General features: G+C 44.5%; 2 protein-coding genes across 3 annotated transcripts in view; both read right to left on the bottom strand.

Moving 5' to 3' along the window:
• gpr108 (G protein-coupled receptor 108) overlaps positions 1-1,382 on the bottom strand; it is a 30,831-nt gene extending 29,449 nt beyond the window's left edge. The window contains exon 1 of one of the 2 annotated variants that reach the window (XM_072711771.1): positions 1,150-1,382. In XM_072711771.1, the coding sequence (XP_072567872.1) occupies positions 1,150-1,236 (87 nt within the window). In that variant the 5' untranslated portion in view covers positions 1,237-1,382. The remainder of the gene's footprint in view (positions 1-1,149) is intronic. The other variant, XM_072711773.1, reaches the window with a different exon arrangement.
• Positions 1,383-5,953: 4,571 nt separating this feature from the next.
• Positions 5,954-21,702, bottom strand: LOC111835113 (retinol dehydrogenase 8-like). The gene is made up of 6 exons (XM_023795081.2): positions 21,347-21,702; positions 20,053-20,214; positions 19,580-19,759; positions 19,324-19,417; positions 13,479-13,662; positions 5,954-6,181 (listed from the first exon to the last, which is right to left on the bottom strand). Exons 1-6 carry the CDS (start codon positions 21,450-21,452, stop codon positions 5,954-5,956), a joined length of 954 nt encoding a protein of 317 aa, XP_023650849.2. The 5' UTR covers positions 21,453-21,702.
• Between the last annotated feature and the right edge of the window lie 1,287 nt (positions 21,703-22,989).

Genomic DNA, 22,989 nt, shown 5'->3' with positions numbered 1-22,989 from the left:
TACTGCAACACCACCAGCCTCTCAGTCACACTCAGTACAGTAACAGAGCATGGAGCACGTTACCGCAACACCACCAGCCTCTCAGTCACACTCAGTACAGTAACGGAGCATGGAGCACGTTACCGCAACATGACCAGCTTCTCAGTCACACTCAGTACATTAACGGAGCATGGAGCACGTTACCACAACATGACCAGCTTCTCAGTTACACTCAGTACAGTGTCAGAGAATGGAGCAAGTTACTGCAACATGATGAGCTTCTCAGTCACACTCAGTACAGTAACAGAGCATGGAGCACGTTACCGCAACACCACCAGCTTCAGTCACACTCAGTACAGTAATGGAGCATGGAGCACGTTACTGCAAGACGACCAGCCTATCAGTCACACTCAGTACAGTGTCAGACCATGGAGCACATTACTGCAACACCACCAGCCTCTCAGTCACACTCAGTACAGTAACGGAGCATGGAGCACGTTACCGTAACACCACCAGCCTCTCAGTCACACTCAGCACAGTAACGGAGCATGGAGCACGTTACCGCAACACCACCAGCCTCTCAGGCACACTCAGTACAGTGTCAGACCATGGAGCACATTACTACAACACAATCAGCTTCTTAGTCACACTCAGTACAGTGTCAGACCATGGAGCACGTTACTGCAACATGACCAGCCTCTCAGTCACACTCAGTACAGTGTCAGACCATGGAGTACGTTACTACAACACAATCAGCTTCTTAGTCACACTTAGTACAGTGTCAGAGCATGGAGGACATTACTGCTACATGATCAGCCTCTCAGTCACACTCAGTACAGTGTCAGAGCATGGAGGATGTTACTGCTACATGACCAGCCTCTCAGTCACACTCAGTACAGTTACTATAACCCAGAGCCAAGGCTTTGTACGCGGCGAGGCACATCCCACAGTTTAAGCCTCACTTAACTGATTATGTAGCCAAAGGAGGACATCAAAACCTTCTTATGTGCGATACTACCCACAATATAAATTCCTATTCTGAACTACGAAGAACAACACCCTGCACATCAATGCTGTATTACCAGCGACTTAAGTAAACAAGTCAAAACACGAAGGAAATATTAATGAAAACGCAACGTCGGCAGGTGTAATGCGGAAAACAGCACTTACCTTTAGGTCAAGTGTGTGTATTCTGGCATCACACACTGCGAGTATTAATCCATGAACACCGAGCAATAAAACGACGCTCCTAACCATCGTTTTATCTTCTAAACGGATCTATGTTACCCTTCAAAATTAGCTATGAATTCAGTTCAACGTTTTAGTTCTTCGTTACTTCCTGTTTCCGTAAGAAGTTACACGTCACCTCAGCGACTGTCCCTGCATCACATCCACTCCTTCGGCTTCCTCAGCTGCGGTGTTGTAAATGTAAACAGAGTGCGCATACTGCCATCTATCGTTCTGGAGGGTACCAACCAGAACTTCTAATTTTTCTTCCAAAGCCATGTCATTGCATTAAGAGTGAAGTGCGAGCCACATATCGCTATGCTCGAGGTGTAGTATGCAAAACGGAAACTGATGACCTGTATCACGAAGCAGGATTTCTTGCTTTGCCGGGTAATTTGTCGCATTCAAGGTAGTCCATTCAATGTATACGCGAAGGAAGATAAAATCCATTTAAAATAGGGTACCTGCAATCTGACAAGTTACCTAGCTATAACCAACAAGTATCGCTTCGTGATGCAGTGCAGGTCAATGTGACGGATTACGATTTAGACAGGGAATTTTTTAAACATGAGAAAGGCGTATATTTTTGGCAACTATTAATATAATTCTACATAGTCATTTTGTAACGAAACGTGAATTCGTTTATTTATTTGTTTGTTTGTTTATTTGATGTATAGCCTATTTAACCTCTATACCGCAAATGAAGTACGAATTAGCATATAAAGATTAAAATGCACGATAATTTCTTGTCATGACGGCACTAATGCACATAAAATACGTACGCATTCACGCTGTTACAACATAAGAACATAAATTCACAAACGTGAGGAGATCATTCGGCCCATCAAGCTCGTTTGGGAAGAACTTAACTAATAGCTCAGAGTTGTTAAAATCTTATATAGCTCTGATTTAAAGGAATACAGGGTTTTAGCTTGCGCTAAACTAGCAGAAAGACTATTCCATACTCTACATGCTGTGTAAAGAAGTGCTTCCTCAAATTCAGTTTAAAATGTTCTCCCGCTAATTCCACTTATGGCCACGAGTTCTAGTATTTAAACTAATATTGAAATAGCCATTTGGCTGAACAGCATCCAGAATCTTATGTATACCTAGCTGGATCATGTCCCCCCTTAGTCTCCTTTGCTCAAGGCTAAACAGATTCAGCTCAGCTAACCTCTCCTCATAAGACATTCCTCTAAGACCAGGAATCATTCTTGTAGCCCTACATTGCACCTTTTCTAAGGCAGCAATGTCCTTCTTAAGGTATGGTGACCAAACGTGCACGCAATATTCTAGGTGGGGTCTTACCAAGGAATTATATAATCGTAGCATCACCTTCCTTGACTTAAACTCCACACACCTAGAGATGTAACCCAACATCCTATTGGCCTTTTTTATTGCTTCTCCACACTGGTGAGAGTGGGACATGGAAGCATTAAAATACACACCAAGGTATTTCTCATAATGAGCTACCTTTATTTCAGTGGACAATCGATTGCCACACGTATTGCTTTTAACGAGACTGAAAATCAGATGGAAACAGTGTCATACTTGAGCAAGGTACCGTCCCCAAGCACTGCTCCCCGGGCACTGCCATGTCAGCTGTCCACTGCTCCTTCCTGGATGGGTCAAATGCAGAGGTCACGTTTTGTTGTGGTGCACTGCGTGCTGTGCTTTGGTGTGTTCACAATGGCAAATAATCACTCACTTTCACTATAGTGCACAATGGGGATTTCACAGATTTTACTCAAATAAAATCTGGAAACCTTGCTTCTTATTCACACCATTGTGCACAATAGTATGACAATGTTTCCATCTGATTTTTAAAGTATGAAATCAGTCTGGGCCAGGACAATGTCACTTTTTCTATATAGTGGGATACCTGACGTGTACTGAGAAGTTCATATTAGCCTGATTGGGCATATTTCCGGGCCTGATTACGAGTGGAAAGACGTTTGCGTTTGTCTAATTTTCTGATAAAATACATACATACAATTGCTGACACTGCCCAGATATGTACTTTCCTCAAAGTGGTAACAAGTCCTTAGAATCGTGTTCAGTTAATACGAATCGAAAGCCAAATTAAGTTCTTAAGGTAAGCCTCGCTAAATATATGAGTCCCCCTACAGGCGCAATCGCGTCATTGCATTTGGCTGCGCAGCATTTAAGGTGTACCGAAAAATCCTCGTTCGCTTTTAGAGGTGAATGCGTACTTGCGTACCAGTTATGTCCAATCCCTGGCTATATAAAAATAAATTCCTTTCATCCGCATTTTACAAAATCTGTCTCCACTAATTCGACTTGTCTAAGACAGAGCTGTTTGAACACTAATTAATTTAACTCATACTCCTTGTGAAGCCTCTTGTTGAAAACCTGCAACATGTTCGCGTCTAGACTCTCATAGTTTTACTTTTCATCCTATTGCAAAAAGAGAAGTTTTAGAGGAACTGCTTTTGGACCCCAAAAAGACTTTCTCCATTATTTTTTTAAATATCAGCTCCAATCATTGCAGGTCCACTAACGGACATTTTTAATCTTTCCGTTCGCATGATTGAACTATTAATTGACTGGAAGGAGCCGTTGTTCGCTCTCTTTTTAGGGTGGTAATCAAGCTGACAAAGTGTTATAGGCTAATCTATTTTACCTTGCATTTCTAAGACTTCGGACAAACTGGTAAACAAGCAACTAATTCGCTATCTTGAAGCGTGTAATGTTCTATCTAGTGTCCAGTCAGGTTTTAAATGACATTAGTTAGGCACTGTAGGCTAAACAACACATTTATTTTGCAAAAGTGTTTGATTGTGGATCATGCGCTATTATTAAAAAGACTGGATAGCATAGGAGTCTCTGGTCAATCATTGGCTTGGTTTTCAAATTATCTCACCAATAGGGTTCAACGTGTAACTTTAGACAACCATCTTTCTGAGCCTCTTCATGTATCGTCAGCTGCTCCTCAGAGCTCAATACTTGGGCCCAATTCTTTTTTCCATATTTATTTATGAAATTCTGAATGTTGTTCATTTTTCTCAAATTCATTTATATGCTGATGATACATTTCTGTATGCCTCTGGTCCTTTAGGATAATCCCTAAAGTTTCAGATAGTTTTCTGGATGTAGAGAAGGCATTTACTAACCTAAGTTTATCATTAAATGCTGTTAAGACTAAAGTTATGATGTTTGATCAGAAAGGTACTGTATTTCCCTCTACTTACCACATTACCATCAGAAATGGAATTATTCTTGAAAAGGTTACTGCTTATAAATACTTAGGCATTTGGTTATACAGTTCACTGTCCTTTTCTCGCCATATCACATATTACAGTCTAAGATCAAGGCACAACTTGGCTTTTTATATAGAAACCAATTCCCTTTTACATCTGCTGCCAAACGTATGATTGTTCAAATAACCATACTGCCCTTATTTGATTATGTGGACACAATTTTTAGAATGGCTGGCAAAGGAACATTTAGGAAATTTGATGTAATCTATCATTCTATGATTCAATTTGTTACAAATGCCCCCTTTAATACACACCATTGCCTTCTGTATTCTTTAGTCAAACAGTCCTCTTTGCAGACTCGTTGTAACATTCATTGGTTTAAGCTTATCTATAAATCTATTCTTGGCTATTCACCCCCTTACCTAACTCTGTTATTACAAACAATCTCCTTGACCACATATATTACACAGTCTTCCTCTTATATTAGAATAGAGCCTCCTAAATCTAGTACTTTCTCTGGTCTGTTATCATTCCAGTCTGCTGCTGCAGTGAATTACTGAAATTCATTACAGAAATCTTTGAAACTAGATAAATTTTTATCTGTCATGGGCTTCAAAGGCTTACTTTTGCACATTTATAAAATAAAGGTTAATGAATGAATGAAAAATGACCACTTGCAACTTAAAGCATTAGCAAAATTAAATGGACTGGTTAAGGACACTTAGCCAAAGAGACAACGAAATTATTAGGCCAGGCCACAAAAGCTGTTTTCATAGCACTGGATCATGTATACAAGCCTATATACATGTATATTTGCTTCTGTAAGAAACTGTTCTTGTTTTTGCTCCTGCCTATGATAGAATGAAGCTGCATCCTTAGTTCAGATGCAATGTTAAACCAACTTGTTAGAGTCCATTGTTTCACCCTTAAAGCAATGAACTAGACCAGAAGCTATGTCTTTGGAAGGAATGAGTTTATTTCCAGATGATGTTCTCTGGTGCAGAAGATGCTCTTATGTCTCCTTCTAACTTGTGTGTGATACCAGCCTTTTTTACAGAGTCTAAGGCAATAGATCACAGCCAGGCAGGAGCCACAACAGAAAAGGTCAGGAACCAGACAATGGTGATGAATGACTTGGTTCCTTCATCATCCTACTTTGTGGCAGCCTGACTGCTCACAGTTTAGCGTCTTGACTTTATGTCTCAATAGGAAATGAGGGCTGGGTGGTTTCCTGGTTACTATTACTATCGCTTGTTTGATTACACTTGGCCATGCAAACTGGAATTTCTGTGTTACAAAGTTATATAGAAAAATTCTACAAACTGTAGATAAACCAACAAAGCCTGGCTTGTTCTCTAAAACCAAAAGACACTAGGTGGTATCCTTTTTGACCCTGTGGGTGACACAGTCCAAAGGAGTCTTGGTTCAGTCATGTGCTAAACCTTTCTCCACCCAGGGACCTACACTTATGTACGGTTACAGTCACAGAGAATTCCTGCATATAAACCAGTTCTTCTTACAGCTTCTCAGTCGGGCGAGATGGTGCGACTGCGCAGGCAGCCACAGGTCAGACACTTCATCATGCTTGTGGTGATGCGCATCAGCGTGCCAAAGTCGAAGAGCATGTGGTAGAAGGCATGTAGTGAGAGATCGCCTGTGTCATCTGCATACTTCAAGGCCAGAATGGGCGTGTACATTGGGTTGGTCAGGTTGTGAAAATGTGGATGTCTCTTCTCCATGACTTTCTTTATGCACTGCAGTAGAGAAATGGAGTGCAAGCTTGAACTTAGCAACCAACTGCTAATTGGTCTAATTGCTTAGTCTCTAAATAAGGTGAAGCCTGTAGCAGATAAAGTCAATTTAAGTCTACTTAACAATATATTCTATAGACACTATATAAGCAACTGCATATGTCACTTGTTTTTCCATAGACACTATTTACCAGGATCACTACTCACCATCACTATGATTAAAAGCATCAGACCTGGCAGTTTTACCAACAATGGAACATTTTTCCTTTGTTCGTAAAATTTCCTGTGGAAAATTATTTTCACTGTCGTGTTGCTTTTTTTTTGTTATATATATATATATATTTTTTATTATTATTTTTTTTTTTTCTGTCAAAGCTCACTTTTGGCCTATGAAATTAATATTGTATGGGGGCTTTATTTACCAAAGCTGCAGAAATAACAGGCATTTATTTATTTGAGGCAGGCTTGTAATAGAGGTAGGCTTTTATGTACCAAAGCTGCAGAAATAACAGGTGTTTATTTGAGCCAGGCTTGTATTAGAGGTAGGCTTTTATTTACCAAAGCTGCAGAAGTATCAGGCCTGTATTTACTGAAGCCACAGAAGTATCAGGCCTTTATTAGAGGTAAACTTGCATTAGAAGCAGACATTTATTTCTAATTCCCTCTGTTACTGCATTTTGCTGTTACTACGAATTTCATATATGAATGAATCAAGTGGGGCAGCACGGTGGCACAGTGGTTAGCACTGCTGCCTCACAGCAAGAAGGTTCTGGGTTTTGTCCCCGGGTCGAGCGTAGGACCTTTCTGCGTGGAGTTTGCATGCTCTCCCTGTGTTTGTGTGGGTTTCCTCCCACAGTTCAAAAGTGTGCACAGTAGGTTAATTATCAAATCTATGTTGACCCTGTAATAGTGTGAGTGCGTTGGCACCTGCCCGGGGTTTGGTTTCTGCCTGTGCTCGTTGTTCCCAGGATAGGCTCTGGTGACCCTTGTGACCCTGGTTGGGATTAAGCAGTTATGGTGATGGATGGATGGATGGATGAATCAAATGTCACCATTATCTCCATTTGAACCCAGTAAAGCATACATTTATTGGAACTAGTCTCCTAAAACAAATTCTGTAACACTAGGTTAGTTTTGCAAGACCACCATTGAAACTTTAAGTGCTGGCTAACAGCTTCCTAAACGTATTCTTTAAAGTTAGCTATGCATTATGATTTGCACACAGTCAATTTAACTTAGTGTAGTATAATTAGTCACATACTGGAATTTACCATAAATATGCCCACATGTCACAACATAAAAATAATCGTGTCTTGAGTTATATATATGCATTGTAACCACTTATCCTATGCGGGTTCACAGGGTCCAGAACACAACCCAGGATGGGGTGCCAACCCATCACAGGGCTTACTCACACATGCACACTTATGAGCACTTAGGTAACTCCAATTAACCTCAGCATGTTTTGGACTGGGGGGGATAAGAACCAAGAACCCTGGTGGGAACCCTACAACAACATGGGGAGAACATACAAACTCCCCACACATGGAGCAATGACAGAGACTCAAACCCTGGTCTGACAGGTGTGGAGCAACAGTACTATGCACTGTGCCACCCCTATGATTCATGAGTTACTCTAAATGTTAACATTAAAGGACATTCCTTTCGTACAGCACAAGTCAAATATCTAATAATGATCAGATATAGCTGCAAACTAAGTTTGAACTGAAAAATCAGGATATTACCTAAATATAAACAACATCACAGCTTACCTTGCCTTACAGCACATGAACTGTAACTTAGATTCTTCAAAATATTTTTGTATATAATAAATAAATTATATATATATATATACACTCACCTAAAGGATTATTAGGAACACCATACTAATATGTACTAATATATATATATACACTCACCTAAAGGATTATTAGGAACACCATACTAATATGGTGTTTGACCCCCTTTCGCCTTCAGAACTGCCTTAATTCTACGTGGCATTGATTCAACAAGGTGCTGAAAGCATTCTTTAGAAATGTTGGCCCATATTGATAGGATAGCATCTTGCAGTTGATGGAGATTTGTGGGATGCACATCCATGGCACGAAGCTCCCGTTCCACCACATCCCAAAGATGCTCTATTGGGTTGAGATCTGGTGACTGTGGGGGCCATTTTAGTACAGTGAACTCATTGTCATGTTCAAGAAATCAATTTGAAATGATTCGAGCTTTGTGACATGGTGCATTATCCTGCTGGAAGTAGCCATCAGAGGATGGGTACATGGTGGTCATAAAGGGATGGACATGGTCAGAAACAATGCTCAGGTAGGCCGTGGCATTTAAACGATGCCCAATTGGCACTAAGGGGCCTAAAGTGTGCCAAGAAAACATCCCCCACACCATTACACCACCACCAGCAGCCTGCACAGTGGTAACAAGGCATGATGGATCCATGTTCTCATTCTGTTTACGCCAAATTCTGACTCTACCATTTGAATGTCTCAACAGAAATCCAGACTCATCAGACCAGGCAACATTTTTCCAGTCTTCAACTGTCCAATTTTGGTGAGCTCATGCAAATTGTAGCCTCTTTTTCCTATTTGTAGTGGAGATGAGTGGTACCCGGTGGGGTCTTCTGCTGTTGTAGCCCATCCGCCTCAAGGTTGTGCGTGTTGTGGCTTCACAAATGCTTTGCTGCATACCTCGGTTGTAACGAGTGGTTATTTCAGCCAAAGTTGCTCTTCTATCAGCTTGAATCAGTCGGACCATTCTCCTCTGACCTCTAGCATCAACAAGGCATTTTCGCCCACAGGACTGCCGCATACTGGATGTTTTTCCCTTTGCACACCATTCTTTGTAAACCCTAGAAATGGTTGTGCGTGAAAATCCCAGTAACTGAGCAGATTGTGAAATACTCAGACCGGCCCGTCTGGCACCAACAACCATGCCACGCTCAAAATTGCTTAAATCACCTTTCTTTCCCATTCTGACATTCAGTTTGGAGTTCAGGAGATTGTCTTGACCAGGACCACACCCCTAAATGCATTGAAGCAACTGCTATGTGATTGGTTGATTAGATAATCGCATTAATGAGAAATTGAACAGGTGTTCCTAATAATCCTTTAGGTGAGTGTATATATATATATATATATATATATATATATACACACACACACAAGTCACCATCCCCCAGCACTGTGGAGAATCAACAACTGGCAGACGATCTGAACGAGTTCTATTGCAGGTTTGAGAGAACACCATTCACACCTCCTGCAACCCCCCTCTCCCCCACTCCTGCTGTATTGATCAGTGAAGATGAAGTGCGCCAGGTCTTCAAGAAGAACAAAAGAAGGAAGGCACCAGGCCCAGATGGTGTGACTCCAGCCTGTCTGAAAACCTGTGCTGACCAGCTGGCCCCCATCTTCACTCAGATCTTCAACAGATCACTGGAGCTGTGTGAAGTCCCCTCTTGCTTCAAACACTCCACCATCATTCCTGTCCCAAAGAAACCCTAAATTACTGGACTTAATGACTACAGACCTGTAACGTCTGTGGTCATGAAATCATTTGAAAGACTGGTGTTGGATTATCTGAAGGATCTCACTGGACCCTTACTGGACCCCCTGCAGTTTGCTTATACAGCAAACAGGTCTGTGGATGATTCAGTCAATATGGGACTGCATTATGTACTGCAACATCTGGACAAACCAGGGACTTACGTGAGGATCCTGTTTGTGGACTTCAGCTCTGCCTTTAATACCATCATCCCATCACTCCTCCATCCCAAATTAACCCAGCTCTCTGTCCCTAGCTCTGTCTGTCAGTGGATTATCAGCTTTCTGACAGATAGGCAACAGCTAGTGAGAATGGGTAAAATCACATCCAGCACCCGTATGACCAACACTGGCGCCCCTCAAGGTTGTGTTCTCTCCCCACTGCTCTTCTCCCTGTACACCAACGACTGCACCTCTAAAGACCCCTCTGTCAAGCTCCTGAAATTTGCAGACGACACTACACTCATCGGCCTCATCCAGGATGGCGATGAGTCTGCTTATAGACAGGAAGCTAAAAAGCTGGCTGCCTGGTGCAGTCTTAACAACCTGGAGCTCAACACACTCAAAACAGTGGGGATGATCGTGGACTTCAGGAGGAACCCCCCTTCTCTCCCCACACTCACTATCATGGATAGCACTGTGGCTACAATAGAGTCATTCAGGTTCCTGGGGACCATCATCTCCCAGGACCTGAAGTGGGACACTCACATTGACTCCATTGTGAAAAAGGCCCAACAGAGGCTATACTTCTTTCGTTAGCTGAGGAAATTCAACCTGCCATAGGAGTTGCTGATACGGTTCTACACCGCAATCATTGAATCCGTCCTCTGCACTTCTATAACTGTCTGGTTCGGCTCAACTACCAAATCTGACCTTAGAAGACTGCAGAGGGTAGTCAGGACTGCTGAGAGAATCATTGGAACATCCCTTCCCACTCTCCAAGATCTGTACTTATCCAGAGTGAGCAAAAGGGCTAAGAAAATCGCCCTGGACCCCTCACACCCAGCACACTCCCTCTTTAATCTGCTACCATCTGGTCGACGCTACAGAGCACTTAGCACCAAAACGACCACACAGGAACAGTTTCTTCCCCCAGGCAGTCCATGTCATGAGCACTTAACAATGTCATGAACACTTAACAATACACGTGGTACACACAACACTAAAACAAATTATTTATTTAACACACACGCTTATTTATTTTTCATATTTGCACATATCTACATACCTATACAAACACACCATACCTGGTCATACTGGAATGTCTTTTTGCTATTTTGCACGCTATCTTGTATATCTGTATATAACTCTTTTTATTAGCTGTGTCTTGTCTTGTCACTGTCATTCTTTTGCACTGTAGAGTTCTGTCAGTATAACAAATTCCTCGTATGTGTTAACATACCTGGCAATAAAGCTTATTCTGATTCTGATATTGTAAGATGAACGTTTTTGTTTATACACTATTTTTCCAAAAGTATTGAGACACAGCTCCAAATCACTGAATTCAGGTGTTCCAATCACTTCCATAGCCACAGGTGTATAAAATCAAGCACCTAGGCATGCAGACTGCTTCAACAAACATTTGCGAAAGAATGGGTCGCTCTCGGGAGCTCAGTGAATTCAAGTGTGGTACCGTGATAGGATGCCACCTGTGCAATAGGTCCATTCGTGAAATTTCCTCACTACTAAATATTCCATGGTCAACTGTTAGTGGTATCATAACAAAGTGAAAGCAACTGGGAACAACAGGAACTCAGCTACAAAGTGGTAGACCATGTAGAATCACAGAGCAGGGACAACGCATGCAGAAACACACAGTGTGCAGAAGTCACCAATTGTCTGAAGAGTCAATAGCTACAGAACTCTAAACTTTGTATGGTCTTCAGATTAGCTCAAGAACTTTGTGAAATGAGTTTCCATGGCCAAGCACCTGCATCCAAGCCTATCATCACCAAGTGCAATGTAAAGTGTCGGATGCAGTGGTGTAAAGCACACTGCCACTGGACTCTAGAGCAGTGGAGACGTGTTCTCTGGAGTGACGAATCACGCTTCTCTGTCTGGAAATCCAATGGATGAGACTGGGTTTGGCGGTTGCCAGGAGAACAGCACTTGCCTGACTGCATTGTGCCAAGTGTAAAGTCTGGTGGGCTTGGCCCCTTAGTTCCAGTGAAAGGAACTCTTAATGCTGCAGCATTCAAAGCCATTTTGGACAATTTCATGCTCCCAGCTTTGTAGGAACAGTTTGAGGACGGCCCCTTCCTGGTCCAATATGACTGCGCACCAGTGCACAAAGCAAGGTCTATAAGGACATGGAGGAACTTGACTGGCCTGCACAGAGCCCTGACCTCAACCCGATAGAACACCTTTGGGGTGAATTAGAGCGGAGACTGTGAGCCAGGCCTTCTCGTCCAACATCAGTGCCTGACCTCACAAATGCGCTCCTGAAAGATGGTCAAAAATTCCCCTAAACACTCTCCTACACCTTGTGGACAGCCTTCCCAGAAGAGCTGAAGCTTTTATAGCTGCAAAGGGTGGGCCAGCTCCATATTAAAGCCTGTGTATTAAGAATGGGAGGGATGTCATTAAAGTTCATGTGTGTGTAAAGGCAGGTGTCCCAATACTTTTGGCAATATAGTGTATATTTATATATAATGCATATATATATTTGTATATATAAAGTCCATCCATCCATCAATCTTTTGATAACAGTTGTCCTATTCAGGTTCTCAGAGGCTGCGGGCACAAGGCAGGTAACAACCCTGGATGGGGCGCCAACTCATCACCGATACATAAAGTAATTCATTAAAAACAATAAAACAAATGCTGAATGTTAGTTGTCTATGAGATATAATACGGATGTTTCTGCATTTACTAATGCACATTCCACCATGTGCTATAACTGAGTAAATGTAGCTTAGATCTCGGTCTGTGACCAGTGCCGCTATGGCTGCAGGACGGGATGGCTGTTTGTCTTTGCTGGACTACCTCCACCTCCCCATTTCCGTCCCCTGTTGCAAGTCACGACTTTTTATGTTGTAAGGTGTAGTGACCATGTGCTAATGTTGCTGAGGTGTTTTTTTCGGTTCTTACATTGTACTCCCTACTGTAGTACAGTCTGGAGGCTGTTTTTTTTATTCTCCTCCTCTCTCCTCATGTAATTCTGTTTTTCTCTGTTCTTCCTATATCCCCTGTCTTCCTGACCTGTCTACCCCCTATAATGTGATGTTTGTGTATATGTATGGTCGGGTTAATCAGGATACATTTCACTGCATGTTGTAGCTGTATAACTATGCATGTGACAAATAATAATAAAGAATCTAGATGTACATTTCTATCTAAACTCTGATTGTCACTTTTTTCCATTACCTTTAAAACGTTTATACGACTGCTCTGGACCATTCGTGAATGTGCACACTTTTTCGGAGGATGCTTTGTTTATGTTGTTTCTGTATAAATCTCCAAGTCTTCACACAAATGTGGGACCTCTTCTGTTCATATGATGCCTTTAAAAATGTGACCCAGGAGTTTATCCACTCTTGCTTTTTTCCCCAGCCTGTATCTGGGGCCCGGCCTTTATTCATTCATATGCAACACACCCCCGGCTTTTAATTTAATCTAACTTTCTACTTGAGGAAATATGATATATTAAAATGTAAATATAAAGTAAATGTAAAAATGTCCTGTTCCAACTTTATGTAATTGATTGCATTAAACTGAAACAAATTTATAGCAGCAAGCACACTGACCCTGGCAATATCACCTGGTGTCTGGCCCAGAGTCTCAAAGATGTCAATGGAAGATGGCAAGTAGACATTCTTGAAGTAGTGCACAGTGTCATGGTCTGTCCCAGGGAACTCCTTCTGTGACACATCCTCCACCATTTTGGCCTCAAAACCAGTGTGTACTGGTCCAGGCTCAATCATGGATAAACTAACAGGAAAGAGATTTGAATTAGTTAGGGTTAATACTATAAAGCATAGCAGATGGCAGAGGAGAGGCCAGGCTATAGGCACCAGGTGCTGCCTTAGAAAATCAGGCAGCACCATAAAGGACACCAGTCATTCCCTTTTGGCAAACAGTACAGAATGATAACCAGGGAAATAATCCAGGGAGAGTTTGTATCCACGGGCCATTAGAACATGTCTGTTCTGCAGGTTGGCTTAGTGCAAAGCTCTGCCTCACAACTATAGGGTTTGGGAATTCATGTCTTGCCCAGTTTTCAACCTTTCACGGCAGAGTCACCTCAAGGGGCTTTACATGGGTGTGTTGTGATATATTACAACATCATTAAGAGAGAGTAATACAAAGTCTGGAAAAAAGAATAAGAAAAGAATATGCTCCTAGGGGGATTTCCCTAGTTAATTTGTAGTTATTTAATTATGGTCATTTAGTTAATTAATTTATAGCTTTCATATTTCTTTTTTTTATATTTCTTTCTGTCCTTGCTACTCGCTCATCATGTTCTTTGTCTCTCTCATACAACTTACTCTCACCAAGGCCGTCTGACCCCCTGGCTCCAGGAGTCTGTACGAAGATCATAGATAAAGGAGCTCTATTGTTTTTGAACTGCAACCCTCCACCTTTCCGATCCAGCGCTCCAGGGTTGCTTATGTAATTACGCTGCTCACCGGACCGGCAAGGGAATGGGGGACTGCAGCCTGGGACACCGGAGCTCCCTTCTGTGCGCACTTCTCCAGCTTCGCGGAAGAGATGAGGCGTGTTTTCGATCGCTCCAAATCCGGCAAAGAAGCAGCGAGTAAGTTAATGCAGCTTCGCCTAGGACTTCGCTCTGTTTCTGAATATTACATCCGTTTCCGCACCCTGGCTATGTCTTGCGGATGGGGAAGGACCAATCAGTTTGATGCTTTTTACCAGGGATTGTCTGAAGGCATTAAGGACGAGCTGGCCACTCGCGATCTTCCTGAAGAGTTAGAGGACCTCATCGACCTGGCTCTCCGCGTAGACAACTGGCTTTCCCAACGCGAGAGGGAACAGCGGGACGGAGCACATGTTTCTCGACCCGTGGAGTCCACTGTTAGCCCCCTAGAGGCCATGCCCGAGCCAATGCAGGTTGACAGGGCTCGGTTATCACCTGCCGAATGGCAGCGGCGTTTTTCCTCCCGGGCGTGCCTGTATTGCGGGAAGATGGGACATTTTGTCGCTTCGTGTCCAGTAAAAGGACGCGCCCACCAGTAAGGAGGAGGGTACTGGTGGGCGTGGCTTTGGGTTTGCCCTCTTCTCCCCAGCACCCCATAGTGTCGGCCATGCTGTCATGGGGGACTCAGCAGCAGTCGTTAGCTGCTCTTATTGATTTCGGGGCAGAGGACAGTTTTTTAGACGCCACCCTGGTTCAGCAGTGGAAGATATCCACAACACCTATTCAAATGCCCCTGGTGGCTCAATCCCTTACGGGAAGAAGAATGGCTACGGTGACCCACGCTACTGTCCCGGTGAGTCTCCGTTTGTCTGGCAACCATGTTGATATATTTCTCTGTTTATAATTAATACCCCACGGGTCCCGTTAGTATTAGGTCACCCTTGGCTCCTCAGGCATAACCCTCAGATCGATTGGGGAAGGGGTTTTATCACCGCCTGGGGTCCGTCGTGCTATTCCCACTGCCTACGCTCTGCCCGGTCACCTGGGGCATCTACAGCCCCTGGGGAGACCCAGGACCTTTCCAAGATACCCGCAGAATACCAGGACCTTCAGGAGGTGTTTAGTAAGTCCCGGGCATCGGCCCTTCCGCCTCATCGTCCTTTCGATTGTTCCATCGACTTGCTTCCGGGTACTAGTCCACCTAGGGGATGTCTGTATTCCCTTTCTGCTCCAGAGAGGACAGCCATGGAAGAATACATAGGACAGTCTTTAGCAGCTGGCATCATTCGACCATCCTCATCACCCGCGGGGGCGGGTTTCTTTTTTGTTGGCAAGAAGGACGGTTCGCTCCGCCCTTGTATTGATTATAGGGGCTTGAATGAGATCACTATTAAGAACCGATACCCCTAGCCGTTGTTATCTTCTGTCCTGGATCAGTTACAGGGGGCACGGTTCTTACTAATGCTCCTGCTGAGTTCCAGAACCTGGTCAACGAGGTCCTTTGGGATATGCTGAATCACTTCGTGTTCATGTACCTGAATGACATACTGATCTTTTCCCAGAACGAGAGGGACCATGTGCAGCATGTACGCGAGGTCCTGCAGAGGCTCCTGGTGAACGGCTTATTTGTAAAGGCTGAGAAGTGTGAGTTCCACCAACGCACCATCTCCTTTTTGGGATTCGTTCTCGCAGAGGGCACGGTCAGAATGGATTCAGCCAAGGTGAGGGCTGTCAGTCAGTGGCCGCAGCCTCGCACACGGAAGGATCTGCAACGTTTCTTAGGGTTCGTTAATTTCTACCGGCGTTTTATCCAGGGTTACAGTATGGTAGCTGCTCCTCTCACAGCTCTCACGTCTTCCAAGGTTCTGTTCCAGTGGACTCCTGATGCCCAAGATGCCTTCACTAACCTACGGAATAGATTTACTTCTGGTCCCATTTTGCAGTTACTTGACCCATCTCGCCAGTTCCTCGTCGAGATGGATGCCTCGGGTACAGTAGTTGGGGCCATTTTGTGCCAGCGCTCCGTTGAGGATGACAAGGTGCATCCCTGTGCCTTTTTCTCTTGTAAGCTGACGGCGGCTGAAAGGAATTATGACATCGGAAACCGCGAACTGTTGGCAGTGAAGTTGGCTCTGGAGGAATGGAGGCACTGGTTGGAGGGGACAACAGACCCGTTCCTGGTCTTGACCGACCATAAGAACCTTGCATACTTACGGACCGCTAAATGCCTGAATGCCCACCAGGCTAGGTGGTCTCTGTTTTTTGCCCATTTTAACTTTCTGTTCTCGTTTAGACCAGGGGTGAAGAACGGCAAGCCGGACGCACTGTCTCGACAGTTCGAGGGGGAGAACCGTAATGACGACCCCAGTCCCATCCTGCCTCCCAGCCGTTTTGTTGGAGCCGTAGCCTGGGGTATTGAGGAGGCCGTCCAGGCAGTCCAGCGATTCTTCCACCCTCCTGCAGGGGGTCCTCCAAACAGGCTCTACGTCCCCAAGTTTCTACGTCCTCGAACGCTCCAGTGGGGACATGCGTCCCTCCTAGCTTCCCACCCAGGAATTCAGGGAACTGTCGCCCTTCTTAAGCAACGTTTTTGGTGGCCCACGATGCTTCGGGATGTTCGGGGCTATATCGCTGCTTGCCAGGTCTGTGCGCGAAACAAGACTCCGTCTCAGTCTCCAGCTGGTCTGTTGCAACCCCTACCTGTTCCTCGGTGACCCTGGTCACATATTGCTGTGGATTTCGTGACTGGTCTTCCACTGTCAGTGGGGAACACGGCCGTTCTTACTGTGGTCGACCGATATTCTAAGGCTGTTCACTTTATCCCCATCCCTAAGCTCCCTTCTGCAAGAGAGACTGCTCAACTATTGATTGACCATGTATTCAAGCTTCATGGATTGCCTACTAACATTGCTTCCGACAGGGGTCCCCAGTTCGTGTCACACTTTTGGCAGGAGTTCTGCACGTTACTCGGCGCTACCGCAAGCTTGTCTTCAGGTTTTCACCATCAGACTAACGGTCAGACAGAACGTGCCAACCAGGAATTGGAGCGCATGTTGCGCTGTCTGGCTTCCAACTCTCCCAGTTCATGGAGTAAATATCTGTCTTGGATTGAATATGCACACAATTCCCTACTCTGTTTCCGGCTCTAGAAGAAGAGGTCACGGTACCTGCGGTGCATCAGTACCTGCGATGCATCGGTTCCTGCAACGCTGTCGTCGCACTTGGCACCCAGCCCGTTCATCGTTGCTACGATCCAGAGCACGGATGGAACATTACGCAAATAAACACCGCTCACGTGCACCTGTCTACCGGGTTGGGCAGAAGGTTTGGCTGAGCACCCGTTACTTACCTCTACATGTCCAGTCCCGTAAGCTGGCTCCTCGTTTTGTTGGCCCGTTTCCAGTCTCTAAGGTTGTTAGTCCCTCAGTGGTACGTCTTCAGCTTCCATGCTCCATGCGGCGCGTCCATCTGGCTTTTCATGTGTCTCTGCTTCGACCTCATGCGACCAGCCCTCTGGCTTCCCCAAGTCTGCCTCCACCCCCGCCCCGGTTAGTGGATGGGGGCGAGGTGTTCACAGTCCGCTGACTGATGGATGTTCGTTGCAGGGGACAGGGTCTCCAGTACCTGGTGGACTGGGAGGGTTATGGCCCTGAGGAACGCTCCTGGGTGCCGGCCCGTTTTGTTCTTGATCCTTCGTTGATTGCGGACCTTCATTGTCATCGTCCTGACCTCCCGTCTCGTCCGCCTCGGGGGGGGTACTGTCATGGATAGCACTGAGTAATCCCCATCGTCGTCTCAGCCACACCCCTCCGGGGGGTTCCGATCGATAGGGCTTCCCCGAGGTTTCACGTCCTGTCAACCAGTTTTTCTGGCCATACCGGTTGCTCCCGTTCCAGACACTGCTCTCCCAGCTGTGTCTTGTTTTCCCCGGTTTCAGTTTCACTATATCAGGCAACTGGGTTCTCTGATCAGTGCGAGATCTTCATGGTGTGCCCTGAGTTCGAGCGTTTTTTCCGGTGTGTGTTTCCCTGTGTTCTGACCTCTGCTACGTTTCCTAGACTCGATCGCCCGACCTCAGCCTGGACCCTCGACTGTGTTTTTTGCCTCTGCCTCGTCTGTACCGATGCCAATCGCCCGACCCCTGCCTGGATTCTCGACCATGTTTTGCGCCTCTCCCTCGTCTGTACCGAAGCCGATCTTCCTATCTCCCCACCTGAGTTTCAGCTACGTTCTCTGGCTCAGCCCCGGGTACCTCTGACTTCTCTGAGGAGAGTATTAATAAAACAACAGGACTTACAGCTTTGCCGCGTCAGTGTCTGTCTTATTGCCTTCACAACACTCATCATTCAACTAAAAGAACCTGGGGTTTCATTGAAGAAATCTGTCAGGTCCCTCTGAAAACGATCATCGTACAAAATGACCCCTCCCACCCCTGTCGATAACTCTTAATGTCACTACCCCCCACACCCCCAGTCAACACCTTTTTTTTAATGTCAAGATTGTAGAGACCCCCCAAAACTTCTGACACAATTCAAACAATCTGTGCATGTTGAGTGTGTATGCTTGCCTCATGTTACACGGGTTCTGTAACACATTATTCATTTAACATCACTGTAACTGGTAATATGTTGCTGGTAATGTTCCATTACTGTGTCTCTTGTATGAATAAATGTGGGGTGTAAGCTACAGTGGTGTTATTTCTTTTATTTATCAGTGATCTTATTCTATTTATTGGCACTAGGCTGAATGATGCATATCAGTAGCAATTATGTACTATGTACATAGGATAATAAAACCATGAAAGTGATTAATCACCCCTGTATGGGAGCTGCGCTGGTCTCGGTCATGAGTTACTTATGGCGTCATAACAGAAAATAAAGCAGGATCTTGCTTTCAAGACAGGGGGCAGAGAGATACTTGGTGAACAGGGGGTTGAGATTGACAGCAGGCCTTTGGTCAGAAGTGAATAAACAGAGAAAGTAGGACTGACTTACGTGACATTAAACTTGCGCAGCTGCACAGCCAAGCTCTCACAGAAACCCTCCATGGCAAATTTTGAAGCCACATAGACATCGTTAAACACCACAGCTGGAGAAAGTGGGAATTAGACTGAATAACTGTGAATCATGACCACTACAATAACTGTTTCTTACAATTTCATGACATTGATCACAGTGATGATTTGACTAGTGCTGTTCTTTTGTGGTTCCACTGCTCTAATAGTCATGATGACATATCTTAACATTGTACCTTGTAATCCCATGACACTGCTCACTACAATGATGTGTCCACCACGCCTCCTCTTCATGTCTGGCATCACATGTTTAATCATGCGCACCATGCCAAAAAAGTTGGTCTCGAAGACCTTCTTCATTTCCTCCATACTGATGCATTCCACTGGGCCAACTAGACCAATACCAGCATTGTTGACTGGGGGGTATGAAGAAATAGTTAATTGTTAAATGCTAATTTTGTATTTAAAAAATTCAATATTCATTGAAGTAACATATACAACTGATATCAGAGAAAAAATGTATATCTCCAGGTTTTATGGAACAGGACCTATCACAGCAAAGAAATTGATGCTCTGACAATTCCAGTGTTGGTCAGAAGGTGGAGATATAAGATCAAAGACAAACAGAGTATCCAAACTGGCCTGGCTTGAATTTGAAGCTGCCCTTTGCTTAAAATAGCTTTACAAAGTTAACAGTCAGCATACTCACTGAGCACATCAATGTGTTGGTCCTTCAAGCTGTTAATGCACTGTCTGACCGATTCATCACTACAAACATCAAGTGTCTGCAGAGCCAGTGTCTTCCCATAGGCATCACCTGCTGCTTCCAGCAGCTTGTCCTTTCGTTTCAGATCCCTCATGGTGGCAATAACTAGGGGCAGGTGCACACTGGCAATGAGCTGTCCAAAATACACTTAGACATGCAGATTTAATGAGACACACCAGCAATCACTGAGACATGGAAGTTTACTAATATAGCACAACAAAATATACAGTAAATGTAATGTCATTAGTTTATTGCATTTTCAGCGTTATGAAAGACCATTGCCATTAACCCTGACTTATTTTGCTGTTACAATAAAATATTCTTACTAACATCATCAAGCTGCAATTCTGATATCTCAAATCTAAAAACTAATATCCATTGTCATTTAGGAGTCTACATATATAGGGGACTGGTGATCTCTGGGAATGTCTTTCAGTCATTTTGCACACAGATATTTCACTCTTTTGAAGTTTTGTGTAGACATAATAAAGACTGAGAAGAAAGGTTATTAGCAAGGGTGCTAATGAGATGAGATACTCCGCCTTGCATGCCTGGACATGGGCTTTCTTCTCACGTATCCCTTCTTAACCCCCTTATGAGACACAACACATAGAGGTGAGAGTGAAGCTCTGGGTCTGAGTGCAAGGTCAGCTATTTACTTGGTGCTCCTGGAGCAGTTTATGGGGTTACAGTCCTTGCCTAAGGATACACCATCAATATTATCACTCATACAGTCACTGACATTGATAACAGTCCTCACACTGACACCTGTAACATGAACAATGCGTGCATGTGTCTGACGAAGGTGAAGGAGGTGTATAGATGCACATGGCACTGGAATGGCAGGGTGGAATGAGAACTGTGGGAGAGGACTAACCATACTGTAGCTTAACAATGGAGAAATAAATAAGCAGGGGGGCTACAGAGGGAGATAGAGACCTTTGCTCTTAAGGGGATGCAATAAACAGGCTTCATAAGATTAGATACTGGCTACAAGTGAATAATGGTCAAAGTGATTTCAATGCCCTGGATGCTATACATCCTGTACATAATTTTATAAAATTTGATCAACAACAAAATAACTCATGACAAAGAATACCTGGATATATAAAAATTTTCCATAATAAATTGATAGGCTACTGATATAAATAATCTCCAAAATAAATCCCAAATTGGAAATTAACTCAATAGTACATTTACTTAGAGAATCTTCAGAGAATGAATGAAACAGATTTACCATGGTAGCGCTTTTTCTTATCTTTTGCCAACATCACAGCTGTCTGTAGACCAATCCCAGAGGAGCAGCCGGTGATGAGCACAACCTTCTGTGTACTGTCTGCCATGGTTGAGTGTCTGCAACTGTGATGTCAGCCTGCTGAAACAGGCCTATGAGGAGGATTATCCCTTGAGGGGCCACGTGGGCCTTTAATGCTGGATTTACTCAGCTTAGGTCCAACCAAACTCGCCTCATACTATGGCTCTCCTGCATTGTGTTGTTCTTGAAAAAGAAACATATATATATTACATGTAACATGTCTAATACTTCGATGCCACTGCAGTATTTCAGATGTTTAGGATTCTGAGAATAATTCTCATTGCTTGTTAACTATTGCCTGGTAATGAAATGTTTAAGCTATTTTTATACTCTTCTAAGAAGTCAATGATCCATCAAGTCACCGGCACACCCAGCCTCAGAGAGAGTGCAGCTGAAAGCTGAGGACAAAACGATACAAGTAGAAACTGTGAAAATAAACAAATGTTAACAAACATAAAAGTTAAAAAATTTAATTAAAGTAGATAAGTAGATAGGTAAATAAATAAATAATGCAGACTCACAAAATGACCCCCAGCCAGTCCTTGACTAGCTGCACATGTTGAAGCCAGCTGTGAAGAGTAGAGCCAGAGGAATTATTAATTCGGGCAGCAGACAGTTCAGGCAGCAGCAAATTAAAGAATATAGACTTTCAGACAGAGGGAATGGCAAGGTCAGGAGATTTCCAGTGAGAGGCTAGCAATAACTTAGCTGCCAAGGAGGTGGACATCAGCAGCCTCTACTGGCAGCGAGAAAGGGTGAGAGAGGAGAAATGTTACGTACTGGTGAGCGCGGACCAGGGAAGGAGAGGCAGGACTCGAGGTGTCGGAAGAATATGGGGTTTAGACACGATTGGAAGACAACCACATAACGTTAATGACCGGACTGGGGAAACATACTTGAACGCAGACTTAACATGACTGGAAACAGCTGGTGACATCGGGATTCCACACGAGGTAGCGAGCAGGGCGTGGCACACAGAAGGATCGGACAAGCAGGGTGTGACAGAACCCTCTCCCCTAAAGGTGCGCACTCCGGGTGTGCCTAACAGGACCGAGGGGCCAAAACCGGGGACGGCACAGAACCGGAACAAAGAAAACCATGCAGACACGAACAGGGACACCAAAGACGGGAACAACGGAGGGATGACAGCATGGGGCACACCAACGAAAGGAGCGAAGGGACAAGGAGGGAACAAAGGCAGGACAGAGAGATGGGGATCAAACTCAGGGGGCAAGGAGGCAAAGGGCAGAGGGCACCAGGGAGCTGGAGGGAACCCTGGCAGGCAAAAGGCGGGAGTCACAGGGGCCACAGGTGACCGCGAGGCTAGAGGAGGAGGGACCCTCGGTGACTGCGAGGCAGGAGCCAGTGAGGACACCGAAGGGGTCGAGGAGGAAGGCGGAGAGACTGCTGAAAGAGGCGCAGAGGGAGGTGAAGGGAACAACGGAGGAGGCAAGAACCAGAAGCCGCAGCAAGCGTAGCCACAGTCGGTGAAGGCACAGGCGACCGACCAGTTGGAGCAGTGGAACCCGCAGGTGACCAACAGGGCTTCGGAGGCGGGACTGCAG

Source organism: Paramormyrops kingsleyae, chromosome 5 (genome assembly GCF_048594095.1).
Source record: "Paramormyrops kingsleyae isolate MSU_618 chromosome 5, PKINGS_0.4, whole genome shotgun sequence".
Classification (NCBI taxonomy): Eukaryota; Metazoa; Chordata; class Actinopteri; order Osteoglossiformes; family Mormyridae; genus Paramormyrops; species Paramormyrops kingsleyae.
The sequence above is the reverse complement of the archived record's forward strand: the minus strand, read 5'-3'. Positions and strand labels throughout refer to the sequence as shown.

What these genes read in the sequence shown, in the direction of transcription:
- LOC111835113 (XM_023795081.2), bottom strand. Translation starts at nt 21,452, where the DNA reads ATGGCAGACAGTACACAGAAGGTTGTGCTCATCACCGGCTGCTCCTCT. An exon ending in TAAGAAAAAGCGCTACCATG is followed by an intron (nt 20,215 to 21,346) that starts GTAAATCTGTTT and finishes ACCTGCCCCTAG; the next exon opens with TTATTGCCACCATGAGGGAT. An exon ending in CAGTGTCATGGGATTACAAG is followed by an intron (nt 19,418 to 19,579) that starts GTACAATGTTAA and finishes CACTTTCTCCAG; the next exon opens with CTGTGGTGTTTAACGATGTC.